Raw genomic sequence first — 20,024 nt, 5'->3', positions numbered from 1 at the left:
AATTGATCTGAGGGTCTCGCCATCAGATCGAAAGATCAAGATAAATTGTAATCTGCTAGAGATTTGTAACCCAGACCCGCCTGTACAGAATATTCCTTTTTCTTTTGTGATAACCCTCTGCATAACCAACCAGCTATTTGTAGTTTAATCAAATCAATCTGCGTAGCTAGCGACCCCGCCATTCCCGATTGTTAGCAAATACTGTTGTGGTTTACTTGGAAATATCGCATTTTGTACCGCTTAAAATGTAAATATTATTGTAAATTAATATGGGATATAAAATAAACATTTCATAATTAGTAAAACAAGTGGTAAATCTAGTTTGACTATTAAAAAGCGAAGGGTGGACTAGTAAGCCTTGGTTTATTTCATTATTTGTTTGTGGTCTTGAAACTTAACTAACATTAGGTGTGGCTAAATGTTTTACTTCTGATATCTGCATATACTTAATTAAATCAAACAAACTTCCAAATGTACGTGCAGTTTAATTTTATAATGGTTTGCATTAGTTGATTTATAATATGATATCTATTTAGACAATGGCTTAAAAGCTATCACTGATTTTACATGTTAGTCTTGTTGGTTTATGTCTCCACTAATGTCAAAGAAATAAACGATTTGTTAAAGCTACATGAGCAAACGATGCCTTAATCCTGCTGCTGAGCCAGGATCTCCCAGCGATGACTACATCCTGGAGGACTTTACAATTGAACACACAATCCTGATTGTTAAGGTTGTAAATTATACAAAAAGCGGATAAAAATGGAAATGTAATTATAGATATATGTGACGCTCACTAAATTAATACAAGACCATTACAAAAAAAACTTTACAAAACAAATTAATTATACAAAATTCAAAAGACATGAATGAATGTATTGGTTAATGTGTTGGTTGTTGTGATAATCTGATAATCTGGATATGATAGGCATATTTTGAGATCAGAGGTTTGTAGGCGAATGCGGCATGAAAAAAGCCTAAGAGTATACAACACCTTGTAAGCCTCATAATGTGACTATAGCAAAAAACAACTAGAAGGCAGATTAATATTACCAAAAGTCATGATTTAAGCTTGGCTTCTCTCAAAACAAGCCATCAAAATGTGCGAAATCTTGGCGAGCGTAAAGTTAGCACGAGAGAACGACTTTCGGGCGCGATTTGTTTGCTGGCTGATTATTGTTTGTTGGCAGCTGTGTTTGCCGTTTGTTCTGCAAATCGAGTTGCCTGTCCGCTGTACTTGGGCTTTTTTGCTTTTTGCCTTTCGTGTTTTTGCCTTGGCACTTGGCTGCGTTCTGTGAATGTGGCCGAGTCTTGTGTCTTACGGTTTGAGCCAAGTCGAGTTGGCCGCTCTCCGAGCTTTTCAGCCTGGCTTCTTGGGCGACTTATCAGTTTCTGATCGCTGTGGGAATTCAGTTAATTGTGGACGCTGTAGCCAAACGGACGCAAGCGCGGCGCTCGAGAGACTTTCAAAAGGTTTTTCCTAAATAAAAACACTACGTGTTTCTGGTCGTGAAAGTATCTTTTTCAGTTAGGCAGTCTCACTGCAGTGGCCCCACCCTTCTCCCCTCTGGTTTTTATCCACAAAAGAGAGCCTTTTTAAGTCAAAACCACGAGCAACACAGCTGAAAACCGATTTAAGGACCGTTCCAAAAATCAAGGATATATATCAAAGACCACTTTCGACCAAGTCAGTTAAATAAAGTGTTTTCAGAGTGTGTATCCGTGTGAGTGTGTGTGCCAGTGTGTTTATTCCAGTGTGTGCGCTAATCCATTAAAAATAATTAAGCCCAAATAAAAACAAAATATTTTTAATTCGCGAAAAAAAAAACTTTTGAAAGAGCCATAAACAAATCGCAGTCTACGAAATCCGTTCAAAGCTCGCGCGCCAATATTGCTCCAATTTAAGAAAACGGCTTAGCAACAATTGCATTGAACAGTTGAACACAAAAACTGAAACTGAAACAACAACAACAACACGTAAATATAGAAAGCTTAACAATCAAATCCAACAACAACGACAACGAGGGATTAAAAGCCAGTAACAACTATAAATGTGGTGGGTGCATTATTGGTAAGCTCAGCGGGTTTGGTAAAAAAAGTAACGGTTAATAATATGCCACACAGCGAAAAAATGTTAAGATCATTTGGAAATTGTTATTTCCAAATTTGTATTCTAAAAAATATATTTCAAGCTTAAATTTTGCTTGGTGAAATAACGCTAAAAAATATTTTAAAATAACAAATATTTTAAAATGTATAAATAACAGACTTATTAACTTTATTTTCACTAAATAACATTTTGATGTGATCGTTTTAGAAAATTTTATTTATTAATACTTTTATAATTAATATCATTATTTTAATTATTCCAGTAAAAAAGTTAATGACAATAACTTTTTCAAAATGTATAAAATTTCGATATCTTTGTTTATATCTCGATTTTGTTGATCATAAAAAATTCTGACTGTGCAGGAATAAAATCACAAAGTGTATATATAGATCGCTTTGTAGTCAAACGGCTAAAATTGGCCAAAACCAAAGCGTTTTTATGCGCAAACGCGTTTTTTATGTTTTAGCATTTTCCTCCCCCCTTTTTGCATTTTTTTTGGTCGGTTTTCGTTTGTTTTGCAGTCGGCTTGTTACTCAAAGTTTTTGCTGCTGTGTTTTAATTTTTGTTACAGTTTTTTATCTACATTTTTGGTATATTTTTTTTGTGGCTGCCTTGCTCAACGTGCGGGCATTGTTATTGTTTTTGTTTTCATTTTGGCCATAAAGTGGATTTGGCTTCAATTGTGGAAATCCAGCGGAAAGGCGGAGGGCGGGGCCGGTTGGGGGATATGTCGGGCAGGCGCCTCAAGGTCACGGATGAAAGTGTATCGGTGTGAGTCAGTCAATTGGCATGCAAGTGCATTAGTGTTTGAGTTTTGAAACCGAATGACTGAATGAAAAAGTATTTGTTTCTTTTGTGCGGATTGTATTCCCGATTTTTGATGGACAGGCGTGGATTAAACCATTAATTTATTTCGCAGAGAGATGTGTACCTCTCTTCTTCGCGATCGACAAATGAGACTTTAATGGCCGGTATATCTCATTATTTTTAGACGCCCTGCTTTTTTTCGAACTTACTGTAATAATTAACGGTTGCTTGTAATTGAGAGTTGATTTACTGACCCACTGTCCCAGCTGGCATTCAAATCCAAAGTCCGAAATAAAAAAAAATAAAATCGCCGTGGAGTGAATTAATTTCAGATTTGTCAGATTGAAAGTCCGCTGCCAGCTGAATGCCAAGGAAAAGCTTCAATATCCATCCAAGGGCAGTAATTGTGTGCAATGGATTGTTTCTTGGGCAGGAAAATTTATGGCAGCAATTTAGCAGCATACTTTACAATCTTGTTTTCAATAGGTTTAGTACTGAAAGTTCATAATTTAAATTCAATTAATAGAAACATAATTGGGGTCCAGAACACGTCCGTTAATCAAATTGTTTTAATATAGATCACATTCGATTAATGACTTGTTTGGATAAGTAACTCAACTAAACGCTGCATGAATAAAAAAGCTAATCGTGTTTAATTTTATGGGCACTTAATGTAATAAATCACCCAATTTTATTATAATGGTAATTGAAAGTTAGTTCCATATCTCGTTAAGTTGTTTACTTACATATATAAATAAAAAAAACTATTTCCTTCAATTAAGGATTGGTGTCTTGATAGTAATACATAAATCAATTTTATTATTAATGATAAAAATAGCTGAAGATAATAAAAGCCGGATCTTTAATGTAATTCACCGTCATTCTTGGAAAAACGAATTCATAAAGTCCATTTAATGATTTCATCAATACTTGATCAATTTTTTCAAGCTGGATTCTTAAAATTGTATCTAAAAATATTTAATTACATAATAATATTCTATATTTAGTAGTTCTTTATTTAAACCTATAATAACGGCTCCTAAATATAATTATTTAAATATATTGTTCCAGTAGACCATTTAATGACTCAATCAATAGTCTACAAGTTTTCCTATGTTTTATTTGCAATACTTCAACGAAGTAATTGCAACTCGCCATTAAATAAATACTTCTGTCATTACGTTAAATTTTCGTAGCCTTAGCTCGACCCTTAATCAATCAAAGAGTCATATCGATAATGTCTATAATCTAATGGCCCCCACATTCTAAGCCAGATTGCAAAAGTGAGCAGCAACTGGAAGCGTTGCCAAACCGTTCAACATTTTTTAAACAAAATTATTATTAAAAGCGTAATTGCACCGCAAAACTGCCTGCAGTAGCATTCGCTGAGCTTTGGCCAAAACAATTAAAGGCTGCAAAAAGTTAAATTAACAAATTATATGCTGGCGTAAAAAAAAATAACGAAACCAGCGGCAAAAACGCTGACAAAACGCCCCAAAGTCGCGCGACCTGCGAAAGATAAACAAACTGGTTGGAATTGCACTATTTTAGCCAGAGACTCCGTTTTGGCCGCAACAATGCGATGACAAATGTCCAACTGGCCAAAGAGCGGGGAGTGCAATAAACTCTTAGAAATTCCATGGAAATATAAACACAAACAGAAAACGCTCCAATTAGAGCTCACTTGAATGTCTTTTGCGACTTTGGCAGAGTTTTGGCTTTTGCATTGACTTTGTGATTGCTTTTTTATACCCTTGAAGAGGGTAGTTTTATTTGTGTATGCAAACAAGACAACAAGGTTCGCTAAAAAATAACTCTGAAGAATAGAAGCGATATTTATTAAATGGTTTCATTTTGTTTATCATTTTGGAGTACCTTCCAAATTCTAATCTCTTTTTTTAACTTCTTCGTAAAGAGACTTGTGAATAATTGCCTTGACATAATTGTAAGGCAAGTCTTAAAAGTTATCCTTCTCTTTTATATCTTAAGATAATTCGGGAACTTAACGACTGCATGGGTCGTTAAAAAATGATTTTATTTTCGCAATCAGAACAGTCTTTGACACACCTTTTTTTCATGACTCAAGAAAAATTTGATAAAAAATATTATTTTATTTCTTATTTCGCAAAATATTACAGTAATCAATTTTATGAAAATTTCTAATAAGAACAACAGTGGAACTCCTGTAAACCTTTTTGAAATTATGAACGAATGGTGTTAGGAATAAAAATATCGAAAATCTGAGCCTTCATTTTTATAATATTATGTTGTCGAATACAAAGAATTTTCTAGTGAGGGTATACCTCTGCTGGATTCCTTTTTCTAAACCTTTATTTGGCTGTTGATAACATAACGCATACGACGTGTGGCCTCTCCCTTCGTTTGCCTTTTTGGCTTTGAGCCTGTCCGTCCCTCAACTCAACTCAACTGAACTCAAATCAACTCCACTTCGATTGTTAATGAATTGCAATCGTCGCGCGACATTTCTGAGAGGTGGTATGAGAATGCGAATGTTTGACAATTTGTCACAGGGTCCAACACTTGTCTCGTCCCCGTCTGAGTCTGAATCTGAATCTAAATCGGAATCTGAATCTGAGTGAATTGCGGGTGCGGGCCACGTTTGTCCATTTGTTACACATTTTATTTCGCCTTTTTGTTTGTTTTGTGTCATTTGTACGACCATGCATTGTGTGTGTACTTAGTGGCAATTTATTTGCCATTACCTTTTGCCCGCAGTGTTCACTTCTGGTTTTAAATCAAGTTTATTAACCGGAATCTGTCAGTGGCCATTGTCCACCGTTCTCACCTCACCGATCTGCCAGTTCCCTAGCCGTTTTTTTTCAGGGCGTATCCATAACTATCGATTAGCATTCTAATTTATATACTAACTGCCCAAGAGTGTGAGAGCGGCACAAATTTAGTAACGCCAATGGGCATTCACGAGTTGGAGTGCGAGTGCGAGTGTGATTATTCCATTGCGATTTCAAGACCAAGTTGCGGTTGCTGCACTACCAAAGAAGGGAGATCTATAATTGCTAGATGATCTTGAACATGTTCTAGAACAAGAATAATTTATTGGATAATATAGGGATCCAGTAATAATTTTGAATAAATTAATTTTAAGTTGTGTTTTTTTTCAAACATATTTGTATACATTTTATAAACGTTTTACTACTTTGTCAACTGGGAAATTTATTAAGTTTCATTGATTATTTGTTCACAAAGTTTCTAATGTAGTAAACCAAAAATAGGACCTCAACCACATTTCTATACTCATTATTTCCAATGTCATTTCATCTTCTTAAGACTGCCTATGATGATGGGCCCATCATTAGTTTTTTATACCCTTGCAGAGGGTATTATAATTTTGGTCAAAAGTGTGCAACGCAGTGAAGGAGACATCTCCGACCCTATAAAGTATATATATTCTTGATCAGGATCACCTCCTGAGTTGATATAGCCATGTCCGTCTGTCCGTCTGTCCGTCTGTCCGTCTGTCTGTTTCTACGCAAACTAGTCTCTCAGTTTTAAAGCTATCGGATTGAAACTTTGCACACACCCTTCTTTCCTTTGCACGCAGTATATAAGTCGGAACGGCCGGGATCGGCCGACTATATCCTATAGCTGCCATATAACTGATTGATCGGAAATGCCATAACTTTCGTGTTTGTAAAGTTAGAAAGTTGGGATTTTCTATGGGTTTTATATTTGGCCAATCAATCCGACCCACCAAATTTCATAAGGATCGGCCGACTATATCCTATAGCTGCCATATAACTGAATGATCGGAAATGCCATAACTTTGGTGTTTGTTAAGTTAGGAAGTTGGGATTTTCTATGGATTTTATTTTTGGCCAATCAATCCGACCTACCAAATTTCATAAGGATCGGCCGACTATATCCTATAGCTGCCATATAACTGATTGATCGAAATGCCATAACTTTGGTGTTTGTAAAGTTAGGAAGTTGGGATTTTCTATGGATTTTATTTTTGGCCAATCAATCCGACCTATCAAATTTCATAAGGATCGGCCGACTATATCCTATAGCTGCCATATAACTGAACGATTGGAAATGCCATAACTTTGTTGTTGTTAAAGTTAGGAAGTTCGGATTTTTTATGAGTATTAAGAATGCATCATATGAATAATTTTGGAGAATATAATTTACAGAGTATTCTGCAAGGGTATATCAACTTCGGCTCCGCCCGAAGTTAGCTTTCCTTTCTTGTTTTAATTTAAAGATCTTCCAAATGATCAACAACAAGTTTCCAAACCGCAAAACTTGTTTCTCTGAGAAAAATATTGTTTCCAAGAAAATAATTAATTGCGGTTATATAATGATATTTTCTAAATAAAAAGCGAAAAGAGTATTCTACGATTGACACCTCTCTAAATTATCAAAGCAGTTGTTTTTGGCCTTAACCCAAGTGTTCGTCCGAGATACCTGCTCCCAAGTAAAGCTAGAACTAGAACATATTACGATTTTAATTCCTATGACAATAATGGGTGCAGCTTTGTAGTTGTAGACTAGTTTTATTATATATAGAGACGCTAAATTGCGGATAATAAATGTGTGGACAAAACGTTGGACTTCAGAACTTTTACTTTCTTAGGGGCTTTACAAAATATACTAAAGGCCAAGGAACTTACAAAAGAACTTAATGATGAACATCTGCCAACAAGACACTAGAAAAGAGAATAAAAGAAATTAAAATGACGTCAGTCAAAAGGGAGAAGCTGAATAAAGCTCAGAGCAGAGAAGAATAGAATTAAATATAATGGATGCCGGCTCGAATGGGAGGTTCTGGCATTTCCATATGACTTGCTCCAAGTTTTGGCTAATTAATGACCCCTCGCTTGGCCAAGAACGAAACTTTCGTTTTTAATGAGATGCCTGGCTAGCCATAAACATATTTGTTTTCCCCGTAGAATTCCTTGGTAATTAAATGCTGTCCATTGAACGCTGTCTGGTAATCTGGTAAAAAATATCTAGAGAGGGGATGGCAGGCCATGAGTAATTATATGGCCTGTGAAGAAGGCTTGATAAGAATTAGAACTGGTTTCGGCTGCGTCTCTTTCTTTCTTTCGGCTTTTGTCTAGCTTTTGTATCTTGTGGCTGAAAGAAATATGATTTTTTGCCTGGTTTGCTTTATGGATTTGACTTTGGCTCGGGTTTAATTACATGGTCTCCGAGTGGCGGAAATGCCTGAGAATGGTTAATTAAATTATGGCTAGCCAAATCAAACTCATCACCGTGGATATTCAGCCATCGATTGCAGCAACTTCGGCTAAATCTTTGTACCCACTTCAATGGCATGCCAATTGCTGGCAACAAAAAGCTATCAAAATACCTTGCCAATAATTATAAATATGTTGAAATTGCAACAGACGACTGAGCATCTGTCTGAGTTTTGGGCTTGGCTTTTAGCTCTCGACTCTTTGTGGCCAGACTCTGCAACTTGTTGGCCGCTTCTTGAAGTTGCTGGTTGTTAGTTGCTGTTGCCAACCTGTTGCCAATAACAAGTTCAATGATTCTTCTACACCCAAAAAAAACCCAAGCCCTTAATCGTTTTTGAGCTTGGTAAATCAACCACAAAAGGCAGAAGAAGTTCACCAACTTATAGAACCATATATCAAGTCTTCTGACCCATTCAATTAAATAAGTGTCTTCTAAAAAAACTTATATTATTTCTTTAAGTAATTTTAGTTTCAGTTTTATTAACTCATAACTTATTTCAATCTTTTGGAGGTATTTTGTAACAATCTAAGCTTTTTTTTAGAGTTTTATAGGTTTTTTAATACAGTTAAAGATATTATTGAGTTTAAACTGTTATTAAAATTTAAAATAATTTGTATATGGTACAAACAAACCATACATTTTTGTTGAGTGTATTCAGTTAACTGCGGAATCCGCCGAGACTCTTAAATTAGCTGCAAGTGCCGCAGACTCTCTGCGATTTCTGGTGTGAAATGCACCTTGACATTTGGCGTGGATTTTTCCCATGGCTTATCGATTGAACGCAATGAATTTGTTTCCAACTCGCGATTTGTTAAATGTTTGACAAATATTTATAATGGGAGTCGGAGTGAGAAATAACTCTGACATTCTTGGAAACACATCCACTTTTTTATACTCTAATCACAGCTTCTTGTCTTTCCTAATTGCAGCCATTAACCAAATCCCGAAAGGCTGTGGCCAGAATGATCGCAGAGCAGCTGGTGGTCAAAAGTGACCAAATGAATCACTGACTAGCCCGAGGAAAGCGATCCCCATTAAGCATTGAGAACAAAAGAAGCATTAAAGCGCTTGATTAACTGGTGGACAGGTGGACTTAAAAGCGGCAACGGAATGGCACACTTTTGCTGGCTCCTCAAATTCGGTTTTCTGCTGCTGGTAAGTGTCACATTAAGGCGCTGATTGCCTTCGTTATTTACTTATTTATGGCCAGGTGCTCAACAAATTCCAGGGAAATAGCCGAGCTCTTGGCCAGAGTAACGCTTAAGTTCAAGGCTTCGTTTGGCCATTTAAGCCACCAAATTAAACTAGTTTACGCTCCATTCAAAGCACTTCCAAATGCGATTTAACTTTTGTTTTCAGGAATGTAATTCTCAAATTGTTTAGTCGGTCTTTTAGAAAGTGAATAAAGTACAATTATTTTGTTGTTGCTTTTTATTTTTTGTAAAGTGAAGTATTTATATAATTGTTATTTGAATTTTGGGTTCTAAAACATGTTTAATTAAATCAGGAAAAATTATACAATTAAAAACTGACTTAAAATCAATAAAGGTGTCTTAAGCTCTGATGAATTCATTACCATTTCATCACAACCGAAAGTAATCAATCAATTTTCTTTGATCTTCAACTTGGAAAGTTTCATTTTCCATCCACACGATTTTGATTTAACAATCAAACGAAATTGATTCATATGGCACCAAGCTAACCCCGAAATAAACTTTTCAGTCCAATTGCGACTTCATCTTTATGGGCACCAATTCCCAGGCACAAAAATGCAGTTGCCAAATGCGTTTGCAAGCGGGGTGCTCAATTAACTTGGCTAATGCTTTTTGAAAAATGGTTTAATGGTGCGATCGCACTCCATTTGTTTGCCGACTTCGGTTTTATTGGCCCAAATCATCCATAATGCGCTGTTGGTTGGCGAATGCATTTGGAATTAATTTTTACCACACTCTCGCTTTTGTGTCTGGCCTGCACTTTATTGACTGCTCATTAGACAGACCGACTTGATTGTGAGTAATGTGGAGTGGAGTAAAGCAAACTGAAGCCGAGTAAACTAAATAATTGCACGCGATTTAACTGCAGTCGGTTACCTACTATACTTAGAAAAATATCGCAATCAAATACCGAAAGTTGACAGAGATTAAAAAAGCTCTAGGTAGAAAAGAGAAACAACTTTAGAAAATGTTTCCATTTATTGTATCTATAAGAATCAATGTAGTGAAAACGAGAACAAATTTCTAGCTTTAAACTCAAGATTGTCTATTTTATATAACAAAATACTTTTTATACCCTTGCAGAGGGTATTATAATTTTGGTCAAAAGTGTGCAACGCAGTGAAGGAGACATAAAGTATATATATTCTTGATCAGGATCACCTCCTGAGTTGATATAGCCATGTCCGTCTGTCCGTCTGTCCGTCTGTCTGTCCGTCTGTCTGTCCGTCTGTCTGTTTCTACGCGAACTAGTCTCTCAGTTTTAAAGATATCGAACTGAAACTTTGCACACACCCTTCTTTCCTTTGCACGCAGTATATAAGTCGGAACGGCCGGGATCGGACGACTATATCCTATAGCTGTCATATAACTGAACGATCGGAAATGCCATAACTTTGGTGTTTGTAAAGTTAAGAAGTTGAGATTTTCTATAGGTTTTATTTTTGGCCAATCAATCTGACCTACCGGATTTCATGAGAATCGGCCGAATATATCTTATAGCTGCCATATAACTGAACGATCGGAAATGCCATAACTTTGGTGTTTGTTAAGTTAGGAAGTTGGGATTTTCTATGGGTTTTATTTTTAGCCAATCAATCCTACCTATTAAATTTCATAAGGATCGGCCTATCCTATAGCTGCCATATAACTGAACGATTGGAAATGCCATAACTTTGGTGTTTTTAAAGTTAGGAAGTTGGGATTTTTGATGAGTATTAAGAATGCATCATATGAATAATTTTGGAGAATATAATTTTCAGAGTATTCTGCAAGGGTATATCAACTTCGGCTCCGCCCGAAGTTAGCTTTCCTTTCTTGTTTTTTAATATATTCAGAAAAAACCTTTTCTTGTCGAATTAAGAATGCTTTTATTGTTAATTACTGCCATTTTTGTGAGTGTTCATGTGCAACTGGCTATTGAAATGCCTCTGTTTTGAGTCTCTGTTTGTGGTTTAAACTCAAACTCAGACTCTGTCTTTTGGCCATTCAATGGCGATGACGACGGCAATTTGCAAATTTTGCACAGAGGGGCAGGGAGGGGTTAGCGGAGTGCAAGTACATTCAAACTCGGATTTTCTTTCGATTTTTAAACCATTATTAACCCACCGAGGCACATCCTAGGCTGACGAGTATTCATCAAATAAACAGTCTGGTTTATTGCTTTGACTAATTCCTTAATATTCTAAGGCCAACATGGGTTAATTTCCCACACAAATCTGTTTTCGGTTTGTGTCTCAGCCATGTAATTAATAAATGTGTGTTATTGTGCCACAGCCCAAGTTGATAGCTGCAATTTGGATCGACTTCAATTTGAATTCGAGTTTAATTCTGATTCTGCCCCAACTTGTGGCATTGAGCACGGCCCTAATGTGGGCTGTACTTGACTAGAAGATCGATAGCTTGATAAATACACTAAGGAAAATGGAGTAATAATTCAAAAACAGATTTAGAAGGGAGTATACTTTGTTTTAGCTCTGAAAAATTGTTATTTTTATGTTGATAAAAAACTGTAAGGTCAAATTGAACCTTAAAAGTTTTCCGACTGTTTTTTAGAAGAATATATATTTTTTAAAGTTTGAATAAATGATAAGAACAGGAAGTTTCATAAAACTTTTATCTTTATTTCAATAAATCACTAATTTATTCAAAGTAAAACTTATGTTAGTTATGCAGTTTTAATCTACGAAAAGTTGACAGATATCATTTTGGTTAATTCGTTGTCTTAGTTTTGTTTCAGTGTCTGAAACGCCGCTGGCGTTTTCTTGTAATATTGTGTACACAATGTGAGCCACAGCTGACGACAGCGGGTGGTGGCCAGCGAATGTCTGATGTCTGCTACCACAGATTAGACTTTGGCCGGCGCAGTTTAGGCTGGGTTTATGGGGAAAATGGACCCGCTGACACATTCACTTGGCCACCGACTGTTTCGGCTGCAAGTTGCAGTTGCGGTGGCTGCTCCCTGGCAACCGCCCACTTCTAGCACAAAATGCCCGCGGACACCACTCGAAACATGCAGAAATGCCAGAAATGGGGGGATTACATGACTTTTTCCGCATTCGATATCATAGTTCGTGGCCTGAGTCACTGGCCCCTCACCGAATCCTGTTTTTTTGTGTATAGTACTCCCATATCAATCAAAATACTTCCGAAATTAGCATAACGCAACTCTGAATTCAATCTGTCAACCAATGGCGTTTGTTTAGTGTCAAGCGTAAAAACTGAATTCACGATGATTGTGGCTAATTAAAGCATCGGGCATCGAGTATCCAATAGCCAGTATCGAATGGCAGCATCAGCGGCACTTGAAAGCCAATCGAGTGGGCCAAATGAGCCCAATAAAGAGAGTGCTCATTAAGGCGTGATTATTGCTTAATTGTTTGCTGGCTATTCACGCGCACACAAGGCGGATACGTGATATTCTGAAAGTTGCCTTTTTTTGACACTTCCGCTAAGTTGACAGGCCGTGAAAATTGTCGCCAATCGCCACAATCGAATGATAAATCGTCGCCGATACTACGCAAAGTGCAAAAGAATGTCGAAACAGGATTAGCTACCTGATAAATCAATCAAGATTAATAATTGCCTATCACTTTGGCTGGGTTTGGGGTGAGGGAACCCATTGCCCAATTCATTCATTAAACTGGAGCACGTCACTGACCAGGCGTTTTGAATAACCCCACAATGGAAAGGAATTCGCATTGTTCAATTCCGTTCGTTATTTTTAGAACGTTTTTTCTGTTTTTTTGCTTTGTCTTAGGGCGAAACTGAATCGTTTGGCCCTTTTGTAATTGTCACACGTTGATTTGGTGTCAATGCTAACTGTCGCTTTTCCATTCAACGCCCGCGGTCGGTTACTTCTGCAATTTTAGACATAAAAGGCAAGGCGACCCGGCCCGCCGGATGACTAACCGATCCAGTAATCTAGTAACTGGTTGGTCAGTCAGTCGGGTAAGGTAACTTTAGCACATGTGCGAAGGTGTTCGTTCGCTGGGTGCAATCGCTCAAATCTGCTCTAGAAAAATGCTCGGCGACAGGCGCCCACTGCACTGCCGGATGTTGTTATTGTTCTTGCTCGGGGGATATAAACACACTTTGCCATTTTGTACGTATATAAAAACAGCTTGAATAATTATGCTATTATGTTCGCCGCAGCGATCGGTTTCCATTAATATTTGATTCAATTTTCGCCATTTTTCATTGTTTTCAATTTGCGCCTTTCCAATTCGCGTCAATGGATCAAAAGTGTTGGCTAGTAAATGATCTGCCTCGTCGCAATTAGCAATGCTAATGTTAATGCCGATCGATAAATATCCATAAATATGTTTTATTGGCTCGATTTGATCGGCGGGGCATTTGGCAGGGCAAGTTCGTGCCCTAAGTCTTTTGTTTCTGCGGTGGGTGTGTGGCGTTGATAACAATTTATGGCCGATCTCTGGCCATGAATTTGCACTGGAGTGTTATGAATACTGTTAGATATGGATAAAGATTACAAAGCCAATAAAACAGCTTAATGGTATATTTGTATTTACATTATTTATGCATTGAAAGGCAATAAAGCGTTGCGTTTTCTTAATACGTTTGTATACAAGATGTTTTAATATAAAAATCACTATATAAAGTTGTACGAAACTTTACAATATTAAACACTTGTCGAAGATGATTCATTTTCCTATCTTACTCAATTTAATACTTTAGAAACGGTTTACAGAGAAAACTAGCAAAAGTTTTCGGTTCGACAAAATTGGATCGAAGCCTTTTGAAAAATAAAACGCTTTATAAAAATTAAGTTTTACTTATACTTTTAAAAGTGTTTTGTTTTACTTTTCAACAAGTTTTAACCTAGTTTCCTAAAACCTAAAATGTTTTTTTTTAAGTTTTAGAAGTTGCGCTACCAAAGCTGACTTAAGTTTTGTTGATAAAAAATGTTGTAATAATGACACACGATCTGAGAATGCATGACAAAATTTAATTCAGCGGAAAGTTAACATTACTCATTGAAAAGGACATAATCAAAATGCAACCTGATACCCATAAAAACTTGTCCTTTAGGTGAGCTGGGAAATTGACTTCCTTAAACCGAAACTGGTTGATAAATTGCAAGATGAGTCAGTGGAATGTATGCATATCGGCAGGAACATAAATACTTGGCTGACGCAGAGTGACAGATTGACCGGCAGCGTTTTAGTAATGTTTCCATTTTCCACTTCAGCGGAGCGGGTTTCACTCGTCCATTGGGCAATCCATAATCCATGGCTCGAACTGTTTGTTCGATTGGTGTTTTCGCTACCTTACGCCACCCACTTGATCACTTGCAACGCGGTTAATTATGCCACATTCGCCACTTGACTAGGGACACTGGCAACATGCACCACTTCAAACGGAGCACCGCAGCATTCCTATGATGTCTTAATAGACTCGCCGCTTTATTATTCAAATGCCATCGAGTCGAGGTCCAGACCTCGTCCATTGCATGACTTATGCATATTTGCCCGCGACATGAAGACATATCTCAGCTCATGTGGATCGTCGATTGCCGATCGATACAAATGATATTTTAATTACGCAAATTTATAAATAGATCGCTGAGATAAGCTCTAAATGCGATCACCCCCGTTTGCAGTTGCTTGCAGTTAGAACAAATTTTTATATTTCCTTTAAATCTACTTTTCTAGGCCGCTAAAAGTTGCCTACAATTTTAAAAGACGCAGAAATATAAGTTTTACTTATAGTTAATTTAAGGGTTTAAGTTCCTTATCATAGTTTAGAATACCTTCTATTCCATTTCGGATTACTTTTGGTAATTTCACAGTATTTAAAGGTCGAAATAAAGAAAATAAAGTTAATACTAGTTTATTTGAATTTGTTTTATGGGCTCTTCTACTACTACTACTTCACTACAAAAATCTTTAGATTTATTAAATTCTACTTTTCATTTTCTATTTTAATGGTGATTTTATTTCCAAGTGTCGATGCTCTCACCCTCGTCGGCATTTGAATAAAACCTGAATCAAGGGAAATGTCGAGCATAACTAACACTCCTTTACCTCTTACAATTTCAGATGTTGTCCGGCTGTCGGACACGCCCCGCCCCTTTTCCGGGCGGCCGGCAGAGTGAGCTCATCGCGGGCAACGAGTTCCTCAAGCTGTTCCTCGACCATGATGACCAGCAGCGAAGTCTCCACAGCAGCGAACAGGATTTCGAGGGCAGAGCGGAGTCCCCATCCTCATCCCCAAATCCCCGCCAGAGATCAGCCACCGGCAGAAGTTTGGATGTTGGCAGGAATCGCTATAGAAATTCCCTGAGTTCCGGAAACTCTCAGGATGAGGAGCAATCCGACTCCAAACAGGTGGTCAAACTGGTGACCTCCGGCAGTAAGATAGTGTTCCTCGAAGATGCCCCCAATACAGTCAAGGGAAAGTCGAGCGACGAGGTGAAAGTGGTGGCCGTAAGTGTGAGTTCCTCCAGCAAAAGAGGTCCTTCGAAGAGCAGTTCTCCTAGTACCACAGGAAGTGGGTCAGATTTCGTGAACCGCTCTCATAAAAGTGAACTTTCCATCGAGGAAACGGAACCCAGATTGGCAGGGGATTTAATTGATAGCGATGGAGATTCCCTGAACAGTGCCTCCAATATACAAAGTGTACTGGCGGCTCCTTTACTGGCAGCTTCCTCCACACATTCCTTCTTGAAAAACCAAACGGATGTTGGTGAAGAGGAATCGGGGACGGGAACTGGCTCAGGAGCAGGCTTACCCTTTCAAACAGTGATTTATCATGACACCAAACAGGGAAGAGGACCTCAGTCCAGGTCAATATCCTATAGCTCCATCTCTCAAAATGTGGATGACTTGCAGGCCTGGCAGCAATCGAGAAGTGGTATTCTAGCAGAGGCCCAGAGAAATGTGAGCGAGAGCTTGAAACATGGTCACTCATCGGAACCAGCCAAGTTTTACTCAGTACCATCAAAAATGTACAGTGTGCCTAGTAAGTTCTACTCAGAACCAGCTAAGGTTTACTCGGAACCAGCCAAGATGTATGGTCAGCCGGAAAAGGTTTACTCAGAACCCTCCAAAGTCTATGGACAACCCTCCAAGTTTTACTCGGAGCCGGCTAAAGTGTACTCGCAACCCTCGAAGGTTTATGGAGAGCCGGCTAAAACCTATTGGCCGCAAACGTTGACTACGACGGCAGCAACACCACTAGGAGGCACCACTTCTTCTCCAGCTTCAACCACCACCAGCACCACTGAGAAGCCACTGACACCCACCACTTTTGTGCCAATTAGATCCCGACCACGACCTGCGATTGTCTCGCGCATCGCTTTTGGCGAGGCTCAGAGCACAAGCACCACGACAGCAGCAACACCAAGCAGCCCGGCAGCAACATCAAGCAGTACGACAGCAACATTGGCCAGCAGGGTCACCACAGTGAAGCCTCCCAGCACTAGTACCTCTGGAGGCATTCGGCCAACCACTTGGCAGCATCATTATCACAGCTACAACCACCACCAGCAGCAGCAACATCAACAACCAGCTCATCCAACGCGCAGAGTACTCTTCAATTTGGATAAATTGCCTTATGATTTATTGAATGCACCACAGCCGCAACCGCATCCATTGGAGCCAATTTTATCGAAGCACTCAAGTCCGAGCAACTACCACCAGCAACAGCAACAGCAGCAGCAGCAACACGAACAGCAACAGCAACATCAGCGTCCGTGCTGGGAGCAACAACGTCAGCATTCATCACCGCCGCATCAACATTCTAATCAAAATGCCAAAGGATTGCCCAATAGAGGTGAGTCCAAGTCGGAGTTTTGTATCTGAATCTGGTTAAACAAATTACACTGTGCAGCAGGGCGAGTGTTGCAATTGCATAAATTAAAGAGATCAATTTTCTGAGCCCATCAAGTTAAATCGTATATCATTTATTACGACCTGCTTGGATGGAAGATTATGTTTCACTTAAGGAAGAGCGTTTTGAATAATCAAAGTAAACAAAGTCTGGATAAATTAGGGTTCTTATATCGATCAATTTTCTGAACCTATCAATTTTAATAGTGTATAATTTATTGATGGAAGATAATGCTAAGGAAAATGCTAAAGTAAACGAAGTCTGGAAAATTAAGGGAGCTGAACGTGTATTATTATTATTTACCTTCTTCAAATACGCAAATGTTTAAAATAGTACAAGTTTTTGAAATGTAAATAAAATAGCTTTTTCTGGCTTTATATTATTCATTTTTAAATGTTTGTTGCCAGCTATGATCAAGTAAAATCATTTTAATATTTTTGTAATAGTTGACACTTTCAATTCTTTCAACATCTTTAGATGTTCCCAAGTGTAGTTTTGCCCAGTGTACTTATGACAGACAGCGACAACGCACGGGTTTAACCACTTGAACCCCGGCCAACTAATCTTGAACTTATCAAACATCATCTTTTGTTACATCTCCCCGTTGCAGATCTAGTCAAGTGTGTTTCCAAATTTGCACACCAACATGGAGCGGCAGCGGCATCTGTGGCGGACCCATCACCGCCATCATCTTCGGGGTCAGGCGGTGGCTATTCGTACAGCTCCAGCTCCTCCAGCTCGTCATCCTCGTCCTCAACTTCATCGGCCGCAAAACAGCAACAGCCCCGCAGCATCTGCAGCATCAGCAAATGCAACACTTTACCACAGAGCACCCCGAGCTCTATACTCCAACCTCAGAGCAGAATTACGAAATTGAAGAGTCCGTTAGTGTTATGACAAACGGACGGGCCCACGGATTGCAGGGCGGTGCAGGTGGTGCAGGGAGTGCTGCTGGTGGTGGTGGTGCAGTGGGGCAGGCCACAACGCCAGCCAGTCCACTACAATCGAGCACCACCGCCAGCAGTCGTGGCATCAACAGAGGACGTGGCTCGGTGGTTTACAATGCAAATGCCAACGATTATTCGGACGACGATGGGGATTCGACGGGGGATGCGGGCGACTCGGGATCGGAGGGCCCCGAAACCCCCGATGACGAAGACAAAGTCGCCTACGTGGTCGAGGGACGCAACTACCGAAAGTACCGGGTGGAGGAGAAGACCGACGACGGCTTCATCGTCGGCGAGTACGGAGTGGTGGACCACAACGATGGAAACTTGTGGGGAGTGCGTTACACCGCCGACTCCACCATCAATCGCAGTCTGATACAGAAGGCGTTGCTCACGTTTCTCAAGCTCAAGTAGGGGCCAAATGGTCATCTTCCACTCGGGAAAACACTCGAACTGAAGTTGCCAAAATCGCCAGTACACAGAAAATTCATTGGAAAATACAGGGACATTTTATTAGACTTTTGGAACTACAATAAAAAGTTTTAAATTAAAAATATAAAATTATTCCGAATTTAGGGAAAGTAGAATTATGAATATTCCAAATTTTGTTGAACCTAACTGATAGAAATTTATTTTTTATCAATTTGAATTTAAAAATTGAAGAATATTCTCAATTTAATTTGGGTATCAATTAATTTAGAACTCATTCGTAAATCGTTGATCTTTAAAAATAAAAGATCTTGTGATTTATAAAACAAAGACTAAAGGCAGCGGGATAGTGGATTTAATAATGTAATAATATTTAAAACAATTTAATTTTAGAAAATTATTGGAGTATATTTAAATGCGAAAACTAATCATAAAACTATTGTAAAGTAAATGTAAAATCTTATAAATTTCCCATAATTTAAGGAGTTTCTCAAGTTCAGATCGATGGTTTTTCCGAGTGTCCAACAGCACCCCGCACTTCCCCACTGAAGAGACAGCTGCAAAGGCACTCACATGTGATCCAAGTCGTATTGTAGTTAGCCTAGATAACCTAAACCTAGATAGATAAACCTAATTAGATGTACTACCCTAGTATGTAGCCACTAGTTGAGTTCCCACGAGATCAGGACACACACTCTTGGCCTCTGTGTGTGTGTGTGTGTGATTAGTCAGTAAACGAATTTTGTTTTAATGTTTAGTTAATGTTTTAATTAATTTATTGTAGTTGTTGGTATTGTAATTGTAACTGTAGCCGTAACTCTATTTCGAGCTTAATTTATTCAGCCGACCATTCAGCACTCGAAATTCCACAGACCTAGCAAACTTGCCATAAAATCCGATGCGGGAAATCCGATGAAGCCGAGCACCTAACCTAACCAGCATTAAGATCGAGCAAAAACTATCCTAATTAGAGCCTAAGTGACTTGCGTAGTGAAATAAACTAAATTACACCAAGACTAAATCGAAGTTGTGCATTTATCATTAATCTCGCAGCGGGCGGGGAACGGATGTGATCGGGAAACAGGTTGACCTGGGGGCTCTGCTCCTCCGATTCGCAAAGTAAATAGCCACTTAAAATTGATTAAAAACTTGCGGCCTGCAGCGCACCGGAGGATAGTCGTTTTTCTGGACAATATCATTAAAATTTAATTGATATGAACAAGTGACAAAGCAGCAGCAGGACAGCTGACGCCAAGGAATCGCTGTTCAGAGGGTTGATTGCTATGCTATTCACACTGAGAAATATGCGGGGTGGATTAATGATCGAAAATGTTGATATGTTTTGGCGATTTATTTAAATAAGAATATATAAAATTGGAAAAGGTATTTGTTTAGATATTGAATAAAGTATAATAAGTCTTTACT

At 38.5% G+C, this 20,024-nt stretch overlaps 1 protein-coding gene across 1 annotated transcript; it reads left to right on the top strand.

Moving 5' to 3' along the window:
- Window positions 1-1,437: 1,437 nt before the first annotated feature.
- Window positions 1,438-19,591, top strand: LOC108053446 (serine-rich adhesin for platelets). Its single transcript, XM_044458510.1, is given in 5 exon segments — window positions 1,438-2,071; window positions 9,088-9,313; window positions 15,432-17,166; window positions 17,834-18,009; window positions 18,012-19,591. Coding segments are annotated over 4 exon segments (2,529 nt in total). The 5' UTR covers window positions 1,438-2,071; window positions 9,088-9,268; the 3' UTR covers window positions 18,585-19,591.
- Window positions 19,592-20,024: the final 433 nt, after the last annotated feature.

This window comes from Drosophila rhopaloa, unplaced genomic scaffold (genome assembly GCF_018152115.1).
Source record: "Drosophila rhopaloa isolate 14029-0021.01 unplaced genomic scaffold, ASM1815211v1 contig_167, whole genome shotgun sequence".
NCBI lineage: Eukaryota > Metazoa > Arthropoda > Insecta > Diptera > Drosophilidae > Drosophila > Drosophila rhopaloa.
Note: the sequence above shows the minus strand (reverse complement) of the source record. Positions and strands in the feature narration are given on the sequence as shown.